This window comes from Drosophila mojavensis, unplaced genomic scaffold (assembly GCF_018153725.1).
Source record: "Drosophila mojavensis isolate 15081-1352.22 unplaced genomic scaffold, ASM1815372v1 contig_80, whole genome shotgun sequence".
Lineage (NCBI taxonomy): Eukaryota > Metazoa > Arthropoda > Insecta > Diptera > Drosophilidae > Drosophila > Drosophila mojavensis.
Genome location: NW_025318906.1, coordinates 1130192 through 1148883, shown reverse-complemented (window position 1 = coordinate 1148883; position 18692 = coordinate 1130192). Strand labels below are relative to the sequence as shown.

Here is an 18692-nt window from a genome sequence, read left to right as displayed (position 1 = left end):
TCTCTCCCTCTCCCTCTCTCTCTCTCTCTCTCTCTCTCACTCTCTCCCTGTCTCTCCCTCTGTCTCTCACTTTCCTCGTTAATTTAACGACGTTCATTTAACTGCTTAGTACAGCTTATTAAATATGCATCCATCCAGCCATTCATCTACATCTCGTACACCCACAACAACAACAACAACAACTCGATTGCTAGATACATTTAACTGGCAAACGGGGCACAGACACAAGTATAAAGAGTTTGGGCGGCCCTAGGGCTGAGGCTGGGGCTGTCTTTTGGCTGCCACGCCCACAGAAAAAAGGGGAAAAAGGGAAAAAAGGGAAAAAACAGAAAAGAGGAATTTGCATATGAGTTTTATATGAAAGCTTCTTTTGACGAATGCGACGCTGCTTTATGAAAGGCGACTCGAGTTGCCAGTGACAAATCCGTTAAGTCGCATTCAACCCAATGATGATGATGATGCTGATGATGATGGCGGTAACTGCTGTAGTATTTGTGCAATGAATTTGATTTTGACCCCACAGAATGTTAAGTGTAATCAAATTCAACTGGAAGCTGAGTCTGAGACTCGACCTGAAAGGAGAAAAACTTGTCGAATTTTATTAAAATTCGCACACAATGCGACGCCCTGTGGCGCCACAGAAATTATTAAAAAGTAATTATGGCACAAATTACGAGATATCAATACGGCATTTAGCGCTGCATGTGACCGAAGGGGCGAGAGCACGCAGAGAAATCTCTAGCTTAAGGGTAGCTGAGAGACACGAGGTGAGCGGTGTCGGGGGTAGGTCGAGCGGGGAGGAGCTGCACTTGAAGTACGCTGTGCAAATCCTTTAGCTCACATCCTTGTTGGCTGCTTGTTTCCGCTGCTGTCTGTGGCTCACAATGCGATTGCTGCTGCGGCAGCGACTCCTGCTCCCCCTGCCATGTGTTTCCTTCTGACATAATATCAAGATTGATTCTTTTGATTGAGTCGAAGAAACAACGGGCAGCATTTCGCGTACCTCTCGGGGTTGTTACAATCCATGGCCATTCCCGAGGATCAGCTCCATTGACTCGATCATCATCAGCAGAAGCAGAAAAGGTCGACAGCTCAATGCATAATGGGCATTATGTTCAGAGAGCGAGCTACTACAACAATTCCATATAATGGGCATCATTATAACTATGGAGAGCAACTACTTGAATCCTACTTTGATCAATTGTTAATTGTTGCGCCTCGGATTTGGGAACCAACAGTGAATAAAATGAAATAAAGTCGCAAGAATAAATGAAAGAAGTTATAGTTCAATTAGTTGTTGAAACACTATAGCAGGTATTCACTGCAGTTTTCTATAAAAATATTGGGAATTTACTTTTAGAGATTTATAGAAGTAAGACATACTGAATAAATTGATCTTAACTCATTTCATATAGAATCTACAGCAATTATAAATATAGACTGTATAGTGTAGTTGTCCAAAACTACAAAAGGGATGACTATTCATTCATTAGAGTCTATAAAACTTAACTAAGAAATATAAGATCTATGTTCCTTGAACAAGACAGAAATCATAGATTATGTTGCTATAGGCAGTGCTTAAGTTGACGCAGATCATAGCTGACGATAACATTATGGAACTGCCATACGCTAAATCGATAACATTTATCGATAGCAATAACTAACAAACTAATTGGAAGCTTAATAAAATCTTTAAACCCATTTTAAGTCTATTCTAAAAGTCTAAAAAGTGATCTTTAAGTACTTACTAATAATGCCCAGAAAATTGCCCCTTCATTATTTATTATTGTCCAAATTCAAGTGAATTGAAATTACTCTAATAATCTATGTACTTTCTCTATTTAATATATCATATATAGCCCATCTATAACATCTCACATTCATCCCGCTCAGTCTACCAATTTCCAATCTCTAATTACTTTTCAAATATGTTTAAACAAATTCGTTCATTAGTTTGATTTATTTTCGTTTTCTTTTGCTCTTAATGTAATATTAATTTACAGTATTACTAGATATTATGACAGCAGATCTTTAATACTAAGTCTCTTATAACTAAACAATATTTGTGAAATATTCGCAAAGACAACTGAAAGTTCATTTTGGCCATAAGACTATATACACACGATCCATATATATTCAATATAATATAATTAAGCGCTAGACTATACACGATCAATGATATATACATATATATATATCACTTTTAGTCTATATATATACATGATCCATCCAATATATATATATCACTATATCAGCTGCTGTGCCAGCTCGCCCTTCAGTCTTCGCTCTTGGTGACCACCGAGACGGGTGTGGAGGCATTGCTGCTGCCACCTGTGGCGCTGCGCGGCGACTGCGCTGCCGTCGAGGTGAGCGTCAGATCGCCGGAGATCAGAGTCGTAGCGCCGTGCGAGAGCGGATGCGTGGCCAGGGAATTGGGGCTCTCCCGGGGACTGCTGTTGCTGCAGGGCGGGCTCACCTGCGCCGACGACGACGACGAATGCAGCGACAAGTTCTGCGGATAGCCAACGGAGACAGAGGCGGAGGCAGAGGCAGCAGCCGCAGCGGCTGCAGCGCCAGCACCGAAGATGCCATTCAAATTGCTCAGACCCATGTACTGGGAGAGCAGCGTGTGGAAGTTGGGCAGCTTGTAGTGGGGCGGCATCAGCTGCTGCGGCAGCAGCGCCGGATTGAAGTGCTGGTGCAGAGCGAAATGCGGAGGCCAGAACTCGGCGGGCAGCGGATGGCCGGGCAAGGCGTGCGGCGGCAACGGTATGCCCAAAGGAAACTCGGGCAGGCCTGCATACACAGAGGAAAGACAAAGAGAGAGAGAGAGAGAGAGGGTTAGGCTTAGGCGTGGGCGTAAATTTTAATTATGTTGCAGACTCACCTTGGTCGGGCAGCAGATAGCCAGCCTTGTCCTGATTCATAAACTTCTCACGTTTACGCCATTTGGCGCGTCGATTCTGGAACCAAACCTGCAAGAGAGAGAACAGACAAGAGTTGCAGTTAGCAATTGCGTATGCAGCACAGTACAGTAAAATCTTCAGTTAACGAATAAGCGAAAGAAAACTTAAATTAAATTATAAAAAAAAATTTCAAAAATTTTAACGTCATATTATGTGCCTTGATTATGCGCGACTAGTTTCACTGTACTTGTGCCTGTTCGTCCATTTGAGTTTTCACTGTACGCTAAATGGAACGAACGTCTTCTGTAATTTGGCCTGACCAAGCAAAAAGTTGAGCCCGAGTCTGCAGCTATGTCAAAATACAATGGCAGCCAATCGGAAGTGTGCAACGGTGATTTGACAGACAGAAAGAGAGGGGCAGAGCCAGAAAGAGCGGGCGAGAGTGGCAGAGCTACTGACTCGTCAAACGACTCGAGTCTCGAGCCTCTAGTCTAGTCAGTGGGTGAGAGCAGGACTTCCGCTTCGATAAGGCTAGTCCATGCATCGTCTGTGCTCCTCTTGCGCTTTGGCTTGTATTAAGAAAATTAATTGTTTGTAAATTGAAATCACTTGACAACTGTGCGCAAAGTTGCTCGAAGAGTTGTGCAATTATAGACACCCTGTACTTAACATGGCACATACACACACACACACATACATACATACAGAAAGAGAGGGAGAGCGAGAGGGAGAGAGAGCACATCCTTGGCTGGCATAACAATGCGTGCATCGAAGCGAGTTGCAAATTAGCAACGATTTCCTTGCAATAATTGCTGCCAATTATTGTCCTCTGTCTGTGTGTGTGCGTGTGTGGGTGCCACGCCCACAACCCACGCAGTCTCCACCAGTGTGTGTGTGTGTCCGCAACCCTTGTGATTTTAATTGTTGGCAGCGCAATTATAATGCGACTAAAACCACTTTTCAAGCCCAGCCAAGCAGTTGCCGAGCCGGACGAGCCGCACTGGACTGAAGTCCTTTAAGTTGAATTCACGGATATCCTGAACACATTTATCGCACATGTGCGATCAAAATATAATAATGACAATGCACATAACTTATCTAAGGTTCTCTATATATGATATATATATATATATATGATATGATATGAAAGTTGAATACAAACGAAGACATGGAACCCTCTATAGTATATGGTATAATATTATTTATATTATATTTATATACAAGAAATTATAAATCCATTTGTATATGAGCCTTGAAAGTGTTCAGCCTAATAAGATTTGATTACCATACATAATTCATTTCTTTTACAATTAACAAACTATCTTATCTTAAATTCCATTTGCCCAACAATCCCATCAACTTGTATTAACTCATATTGTGGACCTATTTATATCAAACTCTTGATCTCTTTGTTAAACTCTTCGCTAAGCAACTCGCTTGAAGCGATTATATAAAATAAAAAACAGAAGTGTATGAAAAATTGTGATTTGTCATGGAAAATGCGCTTTAATACAAACAGATAAAAAAGTGCTTCAATTTCAAATTGGCCAGACTGTCAGCAAATCCCTAAATAATTGACCGTTTATCAACCCCTTGGCTGAAAGAGTAAAGGATACAAAAGTATCTGATAGATACGCCCCAGAGAGAGAGAGGGAGAGAGAGGGGGGGAAACAAACAGCTGAAAAAAGCGCTGCCAAATGTGTTACTTTTTTGAGGCATTCAAGTGCACGTCTAACGTATGCGAATCAATGACCAATTACGCTTAATCTGCCAGCCAGAGAAACATACACAAACAAGGACGAAGGACGAAGCACACAGAGCAGAGGCGCAGGACGCAGCGATAATCCCTCAGTGAGTGCCAAGCGCTTAGGTCAAGTTGTTTTACATTTTTGTTCATCGCTATCTCTAGCCCTATCTATTTATATATGTGTATGTCTCTCTCTTTCTATGTAACTGTCAACTCGAGTGCGAAGCAAGGATCACAGCAAGGATCTCGATTACACTCACTGTGCATGTGTGCGTGTGTGCGTGTGTGCGTGTGTGAAGCAAAGCCACTTTAATTGTTTACCCCCTCGTCAAAGCGAAGTTAATAAAAATACCAACACCAACAACAACAGCGACTTTTCTGGTACTGGCGAATTTAATCATTTGGAAAATCACAAATATCTAGTGTCCCTGAGCCACCCCTAAATGCAGCAACCCCCCCAAGTATTTAAATATGTGTGTGTGTGTGTGTGTATGTGTTTGCATACAAAGCGTGCACTAAAGTGTTTAAAAGACTATTTACAAATTAAGTCCTTTGATTGTTGGGCAGTTTTTTCTCGTTTCCAGTTCTACTCGTTGCCTGCACGCGCGATTATTTTTTTGTGGGCCAATTAAAATATATATATATATAAAGATACCCTGAGAACATTTATGCTGAAGCCTCAATTGAAATTAGTTTTGATTTAAAATTGTATTAGAGGCGCAAACAGAAGAATAAATTTGATTGAGTTTATATTTGAAGAAAAATGGACTGAAATATAACTCTTAGTTTTGTGAACTTGAACAAAGTCAGCTATAGATTTCTTACTAATAAATTCATTAGATTTTTATTCATTTCATTAGATATTTAATTGAATTTCCAATTTAATTTCATTACGACCAACTTTTAATATGTGTTTTTTCTCCAAGTGTATTTCGTACTGCTGTTTAAGCCGCTTTAGCTTTGTGCGCCTGACCTGCCAGCCCTAAGCCGTAAATAATTACATAATCAGCAGCTAAAATACTCAATTGCTCGGTTAAGTAGCTATCAAATAAGCATATACACGTACATATGGGAAAGAGAGAGGTAGATGTGGAGAAAGAGAGAGGGAGCGAGAGAGGGGGATATATACCTGAACGCGTGCTTCGCTTAGGTCGAGCCTCATGGCCAGATCCTCCCTTGTGAACACATCCGGATATTGTGTCTTCTCGAACGCGCGTTCCAATTGATGCAATTGAAATGTTGTAAAAGTTGTCCGAGATCTGAAAAAAACACATCCAAATAGAGCATGAAACAGAGGGTAAGACTGAGATGACGATGATGATGACGACGATGACGATGCTGATGCAGCGGCTGATAACAATGAATTGCTTTTAGTTGCTTTTTAATGGGCCCAACAATGGGCTAATACGATTTTATCTGCTAAGCGGCTTGTTAACAAACCTGAGTATCCTTGTTGATACCCTGGTACCTCCTGCCTAGACTGGGCATATCAGCTTGTTGTGCAAACATTTATGCCAGAGGCAGATGGAAGTGTGCCAAACAAGCTTCGTGACTTCTCTTCTATTAATTTTATTCTGCTTCTTCTGCTTTATCCTATATTCCATATTTTTTTCTTGCTTCTTCTTCTTCTTGTCTCTTCTGCACTCTTGCTTTCTTCTCTACTGTTCTTTTCTACTTCTCTTCTCATGTCTTATCGTCACTATGTTTTAGCTTCTTCTTATCTTTTACTCTTCTATAACTTCTTTCCGTTTTAGCCTCTTTTATCTTTTCTCCTAGCATCACTACGACTTAAGAGGCATCATCAAATCTAACACACCCATTTCGTACTACATTCTTATCGATGTCTTATCGATAGTCGATTCACCTACCTACGAACTTTCCGCGGCCTCTCCATATCGCCCAGATCGTGGCCATTATTCAGACTCGAGGATAAATCATCATCGTTGTCCACATCCAAGCCGCTTTCCGTATTCGTGGGCGAGTCCTCACGCTTGCTTGGCAAAGGTTGTTGTTGCTGTTGTTGTTGTTGCTGCGGATGTTGCTGTTGATGTTGCTGTTGTAGCTGGTGATGGTGATGTTGTTGCTGAAGTTGTTGAAGTTGTTGATGCTGCAACAAGCCGTTGTTGTTGTTGTTGTTGCTGTTGTTGTTGTTGCCGTTGCTGCTGTTATGCAGATGATGTATGTGATGCGCGTGAGTTATCAGCACCTCATTGGGCGTATCTGAGAGAGAGAGAGAGAGAGAGGGAGAAATTGTAATGGAAATACATTTAAGCTGAGGCTCTTCATAATCAAGAGCTAAAAATCAAAAGTTTGCCAAATTCAATTGATTTCAAGTGTTTCAAAGTTTGGCGATTTGTGTTTGAGTTGCGAATAAAGCTGAAAGGGCAAACGCAAAAAAAAGGAAAAACGGAAATAACAACAGAAGAGTAAAGGCGAAAAGGTTAAAGACGAAGCTGAAATACTCTAGCGGAAAGAGAGCGAGAAAGAGCGAGAGTGAGCGAGAGAGAGGGATATGTAGAGAAGACTAAAGCAGAAAAATAAATTCTTTCTACAAATTTATATATGTAGACAATGTTGGAATTTAAGTGGAAAATAAATTAAGTCGAATTTGCATTAAAGAGACAGCTCTCTATAAATTATCCAGAAGAAGCTGATATGGCAACGCAAAGAAAGGTCAGGATAGATCTATCTTGCCTAAGCCTTAGCTGCTTTCCAGCTTCAGCTTTGTTCTAGCTATATCTTAGCTATATCCTAGCTAATTTTCACTTTGGGCCTGCGATTCTACCTTGATTCTATCTTTATTCTAGACTATAATATTTCAAATCTCAGTTCAATGCAGATAAACCTCCAGATCTGTGGCTTTATTCTTTAATTTCAGCTAAATCTCAGAAAATTTCGCCGTGTTACATGTTGCCCAAGAAATGTCTAATACCCTCGCTGCGCTAGTGTATTGAAAAGCAAAAACGAAGAAAAGGGAAATACAAATAAAGTTACGTTTTTCGGCAGCTGCGAAAAAGCAAAATGCATTGAATTGTAAGTGAAGTAGTAATATCCTGATATATCCTGGCTGATTGAAAGCCCAGCCCCGCTCAGCCCAACCCCTTTCTGGCAACGTTTAAAGCTTTTTCAAGTGTGCGCACTCTCTACACACATTGAATATGGGGTATATATATACAATATATATATGTATATATTTGATTTGGCAATCAATAATAAATAATTATGAAAAATTTAACTTGAGCAGAAAAGGATTTTCGGGCTTGGCTACAATTGCAACCCTTTTGTCAGATCCTTGCCAGGTCCTTTCACACGCCCAGAGCTGGCTCGGCTGAGCTGGTTTCTTTTTCTCTCTCTAGCCTCATATGTAATCAAATTTTAATGAACCTCAAATTAAGGATGCGAATGTCCTTGCCGGCACAGCAGGGCGCCAGATTCGAGCCGCGCTTCGTGCAGCTCGCAACATTTTCGGCCGCTTGTTGTGGCGAAAAAGGTAATTTGCTAAAAGGCATCAAATTACGCCGCAGTCGCCGGAGCTTGCAGGATATGCGATTGAGCGTGGCAGGATATGTCCTGCGGTGCGCACGTTGTCACAAATTGTTACCTTGTTGACAAATACTCTGGGTGCAGCACTGCGACTCCTACTCCTCCAGCTGCTCCTGCTGCTGCTGCCCGATCCTGATCTCAATCTAATTACGGTTCTAATGATGGCCCAGCGTCTCATTATGTCGCCCAACTGCCAGCATATCAATGTCGTGATATGTTTTGATTGCGATTCATTTCTGCTTCGCCTTCGACGATTCTTTTTCATTTTTCGGCTTGCCCTGGCTGCGCATTAATGGTTCGCGTTCACGCAGCATGCCGTCGGCCACGCCCACTACACGGTGTCCATACAATCGACCCATACCCAGCCCCACCCTCGTCTCTTTTTGCGTGTGAAACATGGCCAAGCTTTATGTAGTTAAGCCCCAACAACCCCAAACACAAAGAGGGAGTAGAAGCAGCAGAAGAGCAAGAGGAAGAAGCGAGAAAAAACAAACTATGGTCATGTCCTCTTTCTCATTTGCATATGATGTGAATGGATTGGATGTCCTTTGATGTGGTTTAAGCCGGAGCATCAACACATTGAAGCGACAGCAGGTAACGATGCGAGCTTGGGGCAGACTCTGTCAAAGGGGGGTTGATATACTATTTTTTGAAAAGCATAAAACCAAAACTATTGAGGAGTCTTACATTATTTAAAAAGAAGAAAAACGTACAACAAATTTTTTAATTTTTTCCCAATTTTTTAAATATTGATATTAATATATATATTTGAGTCGAAGTTGAGCGACATGATCTTCAGATCTATACGCACAAATCTATATCTATATAAATATATGCATATATCCCAAGGATATTCAAGACATAGCTCACATTTGATATATGAAATAAAGTAAAGAATCGACAATATATTCAGCACAGAGCGCAGATTTATATAGCATATTAAACTGTTAAAAAAATTAAGTCTAAGTGATGGAGGAATTGGCCTTGTATTATAACATATTTAAATATTTCAGATATAGCAATTGAGTTTTGAGGAATTTCGAAAAAATAATGGGCTATACAAGTGAGATATGAACCTAGAAAATATTATAGTACAGGGCGGAAAATTTCTTTTCTACTTCATTAGGGTCTCAAATCAAACAGAGCCAGCAAAATTACTGAAGCCTACAAGTTATTAAATCTTAGCGAAATGTGAAACGATTTAAAAATATATATGTTTATATGCACTGTTTAAATAAGTTAATTGAAATGATAATTGAATGCTATAGCCAAATTTAAAGCAAAACTTAGCTTATAGATATTATGGTCAAGTCTCAGCTATAATCTGGCAAATTATTGCTTATATCTCAGCATAATATATTATTTGATTTATATTCGTAAAGTAACAAATCTAGAAAATAACTTGTTGAATTGCACCGGCTGAGATCAGCGACGGCAACTGAACTGAATGTAGTTATAGGTGCTTTAGCACTTGGCTCAACAATGTTGATATTGATACTTATTGAATATCATTTAATCTGTATATATCTGAATCTAGCCCACTCATAAATCAGCTGTAAGCATATACAATCATTATCTATAGCACTCACCACTTCGCTTCGTTTGATGCTGATTGCCCAATATCTGATCGATGCTGTAGACGGCGCGTGGTCGCGAAACGGGGCTCTCCTGTACAGGTCGCATGGCTGGTGGCATGATGTTCGAGTGCTGTGCCGTTGTTGTTGTTGTCATCATCTCAAAAGACAGGCTTTCAAGCATTAAATAACGTACAGCTCTAGCAGCAGCAGCTGGCAACGTGCATGACCCGGCGCACTAAACTCAGAATTGCACTCGATTTGGTTTTATTTGTTGAATTTCAATATTAATGAATTCTCGTTTTTACAATTTCTTGTTGTTTTTTATTCTTTTTTGTTCACAATTTTTGATTGTAAAAGTGAAAAACGCGCACGCACTCAAGAATGTTATTAACCAAAAACTTCGATTGGGTTTTGGGTACGTTTCTGTAGTTGTTGTTGTTGTTGTTGTTCGCTCAGCTGGACAAAGACACGTACGCTGGCAGCGATCAACAACCACCGACTGAGCTCGGCGAACGCTCAGTCAAGCCATTAAATACGCCAGAGAGGCGTTTATTCTAGTTGTTCTTGTTGTTGCCCATGTTGTTGTTGTTAGCAAGTGAAATGGGCTGCGCCTTGGCGGTGTCCGTTATCCTGCGTTGTCGCGCTATCTCGCTTGCGCACAGGGTGAGTTTCGCATGCACGCACTTACTCGCAAGGGGCGGCTCTCTCTCGCTCAGCCCGCTCTCACGCTCTCATTTTGAGCTATCTCCATCCCGCTCTGGCTGCCTCACTCTCTCGTTTGGGCAGTTTATTTGCCATTTAGCTGTGTAACTATGTTTGCTGATTAAATTTTATTTATTTCATAAATTTCACTCATTAATATGAAGCTCTGCTTGTTAGTCACTTGACACGCACACGCGCTCACACACACGCACATGTACATGAGCGCACACACGCTCTATCTATCTGCCTCTCCCTTGCTCTCACTCACTCCGACATTCGCGACCGGTCAACAAATCACAAGCAAGTTTAGTTTCTACCTGCAGCTGGGCGAAAATCGGCCATTTATGATTTCCGCTTTTTTATGAACCTTTTGCACGTTCGGCAAATCGCGCACCTTGTCGCAGCATCATTTATGATCTCTGCCCGGGGATTGAGCATCGTTTCATTGAACAATCCAAATGCTCAATGAAGAAATCCCTTTGCTTAGCCAGCGTCTTAAATGGGAAGCGATTGAGGAAGGGTTTCATTCAGAATAAACAGATCTGCAGGCAGATTCTGCAATGAGGTACAGCACTGACTGAACTATAAAATATATCTGTTTTGAAGAATAAATTTAAACTTAACTCATGATTTAAAAAAAAAATCAAATATATATATTAAAAATTATTTGAAATAACATATACGAAATATATACAAAATAGCAGATATTTTAAAAATATTTTCTTAAAGAAATATTTTAAAAGATTAAAAATAATCAAGTCTTACAAATTATACACAAAAAAAATTAATAATAATAATAATGATAACAGTAATACAGCAAATAATAATAAAACAAAGTGTAATAATTATTATTGCAATATATTATAATATATTTATAAGCATTCTTTGGCATTTAAATATATAAAAAATAATAAATATATATAAAATATAATTTAAAAATTGGCCTCATAAATAAGCATAATAATTTAGTTTTTAAAATTTTGCAAATAAATTTAAAAATACTAATAAACATAATAATCTAACCTCAAGATATAATTCCAAGCACTGCACAGCCACTTGGATCATCCAGTTCTTTGTAATCCTTACTTAATCTATTTCCCTAAACAATTCTTAAATTATTTTTTACTCAGACCTAAAAAAAAGTACTAGAGCCAGCTCGAAGTCTGAGCGCACATTTTAAGCACTCTACAGCCTTGTCGCTTGCCTCGTCGCCTGGCGGGATTTGATTGAGCCTTGAGGCTTACGCATGTCGAGTGTCCTGTCCAATCGCGCTGTGGCTGCTCAACGCGCTGCCCCTTATGCAATGCCCTTAGCCAGCGCAGGTTGCATAATAACAAAAGGTGGCCCGGACAATGCGAGAAGAATGCAAATCTTACACAATTTTCTATTCTCCTTTTGTGAGCTGTGGCCAAAACAAAGCCAAAGCCAAAGCCAAAAACCGTGCACAATGCGCCGCAATGCGCGTAGTTTTCGCTGGAAGCAATGAACAAGTATCAAAACTCATTAAGGTGCCAGATGTGTGACGCCACACACACACAGACGCAGAGTACCCGGGACCTGTCAGCAGACGCAATGTCGCTTAGTCCTGCCTGATTAGCATTGCGCCTAATCATATTTTCATAGGACACTTCGCAGATTTCATTCAGCAATCCGATTGCACGTTCGTTTAATATAGAGCTAAGGACTAAGGTGCGAAGCCCAGCTATGCGCCTACCTGCCGCACATGATCCCTGATCCTTGAGCCATGAGCCATGAGCCATGAGCCATGCTGCTTGAGCCAGCTTGATCGATTCGTGAGCCACCTCATGCTCAGCCACTAGCTCTACGTTTAATTTGTGTGCTAATTGATCAGCACATAAATCAAGATTTAGTTTTTTCTCGTCTGCTTTGAGCCACTTTAGAGGACCTCTCCACTGCTGCCTCCATTTGAAAGCCATTTAGCTCAAAGTGTGAAATGACAAATTGAATCAAAGTCAAACTCAAACTCAAACTCATTGAGCAGCGCACTTCAATGTAATTTCTAAATTAGCACATCAATGTGGCGAGCCAACCCAACCGACCCAGCCGACCCAGCCTGCCCCGACCCTCGCATTAAGCCATTCCAGTTATCTATGCAATTTACTGCTCTCTCATTGGACATGCGCAGCTTTCGCTCATTCTGATTGGCCGCAGACACACAGAGCAGGCAGAGCTGGCTTTGCCTGCCCGTCGAGGTCATTATCGTGTTGTCCCACCTCCTCTCGCTCTCTCGCTGCTTGCCAGCCCCCACTGCACACTCTGCCCGCCCCCTCTGGCTTGCGTGTAAACACATTGTGGCAATTCTCTTCGGTGCGATGGCTGTGTTCACCTTTTAATAAGGTTAACTGCGACGACGACGACCCACAGAACACCCACGAGGACAATAGCTCAGCTACTCCAACTAAAGCTAAATGTGTGCGCGTGGGTGTGTGTATGTGTCTATGTTTGTGTGTGTGTGTGTGTGTGATAGCTGCTGTTGGCAACATTTTTCTTAACCATTAAATCTAATATATCAAAGTAATAAAACGAATTTTGTCTGCAAGTGTGCGTGTGTGTGTGTATGCGCGCACTGGAGGGGGTGTCTTCCACCCTTACCCAGCCCCTCCCACACATAATCCAACTAAAAACTTTTCGTCTACTTAGCGTCTGCCTTGCATTGTCTGCCGGATGAGCGAGAGCGAGAGCATTTTGTCTTCTTGCTGTGGGGAGTTTTGTTTTGGGTTTGGGTTTGGGTTCTCGGTATTGGGTTTTGGGTTCTGGGTTTATGGCTGCTTTTCGCTGGGGGTTTTCAATTTTCGACTTTCGCCCCCGAACCCTTTTGGGCTAATTGTGTGCGGGGGTTAAATAACTGCTGCTGCTGCTGCTGACATTTGAGGCTGAGTCTGAGTTCATAAAAGGGATTGACTTCTTAATTATAAATGCAAATAATGAAAGGTAAGTAAAATATGGGCTCAGTTAGACGCATACATGTAAGCAGAGACATTTATGATGTGACATGTCATGCATGTGACTTCTAATTTGATCAGCTCTCATAGATAATGACTTGGCTTTAATTAATTGCTATTTATTACTAGCTTAACAGTTTACTAGGTTTATTAGAATTTTAGGCTAAGATTATTTTGTAGCTAGATCTTCTTAAATATAAGTATATACAACAATTTATATATACAAATCCCTGTTTATAATGAAAGCTATAATCAAATTTTGATTACTATGGAAACATATCGAGGTGATAATACTAAGAATAGAAATCCTTGAACAACTAGCACATATCATATAAGAATAAAAACAAGTTTGAGTGGTTAGTTTCCAACTTTACTAGTTTTCGAGTGTATTGGGATGGGTTATTTCATATACTTAATGCTGAAGATACTTTAAATAGATATATCTTAGAAAAATGTACATAAAATGAAACTTTATATATAGCATTACGAGGATTTAAAATGGAAAGCTAAGAAGAATAAAACATGAAAGAGTACTTCAGAATATAAATTTCAAAACCTTGAAGCGATTCTTGTTTAATTAAACAAATTTCGAATCAAATTTCATCAGAGTTTGCATAGCAAAGGAGACTTCTTTATCTCTAAGGCACAGTTGAAATGATATTGCAACTCTATAGCCCCATTCGGGGCAGAGCCCCGTTGAGGAGTTCTATAAAGCCTTCGATAGAAGGTCTATCTATGCTACAGTTAGTTAGGCACCCTGTATTTTGAAAACCTTGCAAATTGCATATTACAAATAGTTTTCAAATGTCTATGAATTTCATATATTTACATTTGTGTGTGTATGTGTGTATAAATGAGCAGCTCGTCTCTTGGGCTGCTTTGCTTTTTAGCTATTTGGCTGGCCAGCAACCGCAGCTGGCCTAATACACACACACACAACCACACACACAGACACACAATATCCAATATATATACCCCTGTATATATATAAATTATTCAATATCCTTTGCTGCTTGTGGCCATAATCAAACAAGACCAGAAGCAGCAGCAGCTGGAATGGGAGGGGCTGGGTGGCTGGGCTATTTGCGAGCTAAGTGAAACCAAGCGCTTGTTTGACATTTAGTTTCATAATTTAATATTCAGGCAGTGCACACAGAGGCAGCGACAGCGATAGAGAGAGAGAGAGAGAGAGGGGAGATGGCAGCCATAGTAAATGAAGGCTTCCGCTTGGCCTCAACCACAGACCGCATATAAATATCCTAGTTGAAGCTGTGTCTTGCATTTTTCGGGCTAACAATATTGAAACGTTTTATTAAGCCCAGAGGCAGCAGAAGCAGCAGCAGCAGCAGGAGTAGCAGCAGCAGCAGGAGTCTGAGCCAGACAGGAAGACGCGCGCGGCCCCTTGGAACGGAACTCTAGATGCAAAGTGGGAGATAAACCGTGTTTAGCTGCCCACGCATGCAGCCTAATCTGGAGCAAATTGACACCCGTTCGAGGCCCGTTCACACATATGCATATGCATTTCCACAAAACCAAGATGAAAGACAGCGCCGACCGCAAAAAGAACAGGGCAGATCAAACTATATGGATATATGCCAGTTCCAGCTAATTAGGCGAGTGGCTGAGCGTGCGAGTGAGAGAAGTCAGGCGCACACTCACCCACATGCGAGGCTAGGAGTTCCTGTGAATTACCTGTGCCATTGTTGTGCACTTGAATTACATAAAAATTGGCCAAAGGCAAACAATGCAGATGAAATGACCAAATGGCCAAGCCGAACAAAGGAACTTGACCAAATATGCAAAAGTGTAGCCAAACAAACAACAGAAGAGAAAAAGAAACTGAAAAAAACAACACCAAGTACAATGGAGAGATTCGCACTATCTCACTCTCTGTCTTGAGCGGCTTCTGTGCATATGAGTGGGCGTGGCACAACAACAACAATTGTAATCACACACCTTTTGTGCGTGTGTGAAGCGTGCTGAAAAGAGAATGCCCAAAAGAAAATGCTGACAAAGCAAAAATTTCTGTGAAAATTATATAGTTGAGACTCGAAAGATCCACAGAGAGGGAGAGAGAGAGAGAGAGAGAGAGAGGGATAGAGATATCTTCACATGTGTGTTTGGGTCCGAGGCCGTAAACAATTGAGAAATCAATTCGCATGCAAATGATGAGAGATGCTGTTGAGTGGCCATCCAGTGCCAGAAGCGCTGCTTATTGCACCCACATTTTCACTAGGCCCCCCCGCAAGCAGACCGCTCTCCGGCCTACGCCCCCGCCCTGCAACTTGTTCAAAAATTTCATTAAAAACGGTTTTCATTGTTATTGTTGCTGTGTGCATCATAATGTGCGCGTAATAAAATAAAAAGTGCAACACGCAGACACACCCTACACACCCTTTATACCCTACTCTGCACCCTACACCCTATGCCCCACTCTCGCTCTCTTGCCCTCTTCCCTTGGGGCTCCTCTTGCCAAGCGGAAATGTAACACACAATTGGCACCCAAAAAGAAATGAACCAAAAAGAAACAGTTGCATAAAAGAGGGGGCTTGACGGGGCATGCACGACCAGCAGATACCCTGCAATTAAGTGAAAATTTGGGTAGAAAAAGTTTTGTATTTTGATTTGGATGAGTAAACCAGAAAATGTTAGGGATCTTATTTTCTGCCCAAAGATAGCCTTGGAAAGCAGAAATACCTTGTGCTAAGTTTTCTTGAGATGCGCGAGTTACTCAAGCATTATCTAGATAAGAACTTCTATAGAACTTGAACAGAAACATAGACTCTAATATATATCTCTACACTTCAGCTTATACTTAGGTGCATACTATTTCATATAGCCTCTCATACTCTATCTCGCCTACTCTATTATACCCCATTCATACTCCGCTTTTACAGGTCATAATAAGAACTGGGCAAAAAATTTTTAATATACCATGCAAAATTGCATTCAATTGCGTCTGCCAGCGAGTGTGTATGTGTGCGTTGTGAGATACTCTGTATGGGTGTGTGTGTGTGGGTGAGAGTTTGCACAAGTGCTGTAAATTTCCTTATTTGCCCTGCCAAAAAGCTGCGCCCCAGCCCCGCCCCGCCTTGCACTCGGAAAAACTTACCCACAATTTAACTCAAACAAAAACGTTGCAGAAATGAAATTTGTTACATTTTTGTTGTTGTTGTTTTTTGTTGTGTTTATTTATAAAAATTTTAAAAAATTTCTCAGCATGTGCAAATAAGTTGGCATTTTTATTCATTTATGCAGCCACACTCACCGCCCTCACACATACTCACACACCGAGCGAGTGCAATTTCTCGTTAAATGTTCTTTATCTCTCTTTCTTTTTTTTCTGTTTTTTGTTTTTTGTTTGAGTTTTTGCGGCACGAACCACGAAAATGAAAACTAAATGCAATAAACGATTGCGCCTAAAAGATGCAACAAAAAGTCAACGCTCAGCGATTAGCACATATGCCCGGCCCTCGCCGGGAGAGGGAGCGAGACGGCGAGAGTGTGCGTGTGTGTGGTCGCCATTTTTTTGCTTCGGCGAGTTTAGCGTTCATTTAATCTTTGTCTGCTGCAGCTGCAGTTGCGGCTGTTGTTTTTGCTTTTGTTGTGTTGTCTGCTCGGCTCTGCTTCTTCTTTTTTATTCTTTTTGGGATTTTTTGCTTCGCTTTGTTCTGCATTTTGCAATTTTGCGTTGCCTACTTTTGTGTGTCGTTTTTTGGTTTTTGCGCCTGTGAATCGTAATGAAATTTTTTCGGGTTTTGGGCCCAAAAAAACAACAAAAAAGGTAAAAGAAAAAAACAGTAGAATATAGAGTGGGAAATAAAGTCGTGAAAATTGCCAGAGAATTGCAAAAAATAAAAAATTGAACAGCGAAAAACGCTACGAAATTTCATTTCAATGCAATTTGGCTGTAATTGTTTGGAAAACGACGCTAGGTTTTTGATTGACAGAGGGAGAGCGAGAGAGGAGAGCTAGAGAGAGAGAGAGAAGCACATGAGCTCAAACACACACAGACACGACAGCTTTGAGTATGGATAATGCATTGTAAATGGAGATTTAACTAAGAGAATGGCATTTGATATAGAAATTACTTAACTGGAAATGGAATACAGTAGAGCAGGAAACAAACAGTGAAAATAGAGCACAAATAAGTCAGTAGAAAGTAAATAAGACAACTATTATTATACGAATCATATGTCTCTCAACATTTATGGGATCTGCTCGAAAACTTGGATATATAAGTGAATGAAGTACTTAAGGCAAAAACAGTCTAGCTTGAAAATGTTTCCCTGAAGTTCTTTGTTTATAGAGTTGATATCCATCTTCAGACTGTACCGTACATATCTAAGCCATTGGCATCAGCATTCATTATGTCTTGAAGTTATCAACTATAGAGAGTAAATATTAATATAACTTTTACTATTCAACTCATTGATGAAAGAGATGAAAGAGTGTTCTCTCTATAACTACGCAACCAAAACCGAATTACCCTTATACAAGCTATTCCCGCAACACACAACTCCCTCTCCCTCTCTATATATATATCTATATTCAGTCGAAAAGAATTGCAAAAAATAACATGACCGCAGGCAACACGTTAAGGGATGAGGCCAGCGCCAAAGCCAATAGCTTTCATTTTTTAGCTAAGCCAACAACCAACCCGCCAGCCCGCCAGCCCGTCCCCTCGCCCAGTGAGCCGCCCCCGTAATCTGTCGTCTATATTGACACAACATGCCAATTTAGCTAGGCAGGTGGCGACCTTGTGGCTGCGGCTTTTGCGGGTGTCGCACGACACAGCCTCAGCAGGAGCAGAGGCTGGGGCATGGGCCGGAGGCGGGGGCGGAGCAAGGGTATATATTTAGCTGGGCATGCTGCCATATCAACTGACAAAATAATTAATTTTATTCCAGTTTTTTTCTTCCAAGTTAACTGTGCACAGGAAGAGAGTGAGAAGAGGCTGACGACGGGCGTATACGACTGCGTGATACTCGTTCAATTTGAGAATCTCCAATGTGCCAACATTATGATTGATAGCTTCAGCTTCAGGTTCGCTTTCCCAGAGCTAAATGAAGTTAATCTATAAATGCATATATAGTACATATATACACTATATATACATATATAGTTTAGAGGTATTACAAAAGACATATATAAAATATTTCGCTTTCTTATCTCAAAATTAAATCAGATTCAGCTCCAAGCTCCAAACCAATACACTCACATAGCAGTATACCAGTGAGCATTGAAAGAGAGC

The 18692-nt window shown here is 40.8% G+C and overlaps 1 protein-coding gene across 1 annotated transcript; it reads right to left on the bottom strand.

The window, feature by feature from the left end:
• Positions 1-1927: 1927 nt before the first annotated feature.
• LOC6578340 (homeobox protein orthopedia) lies at positions 1928-10273 on the bottom strand. Its single transcript, XM_002004217.4, has 5 exons — positions 9786-10273; positions 6522-6873; positions 5783-5912; positions 2888-2975; positions 1928-2796 (listed from the first exon to the last, which is right to left on the bottom strand). The coding sequence occupies exons 1-5, from the start codon at positions 9952-9954 to the stop codon at positions 2276-2278; spliced, it is 1260 nt and encodes a 419-aa protein (XP_002004253.2). The 5' UTR covers positions 9955-10273; the 3' UTR covers positions 1928-2275.
• Positions 10274-18692: the final 8419 nt, after the last annotated feature.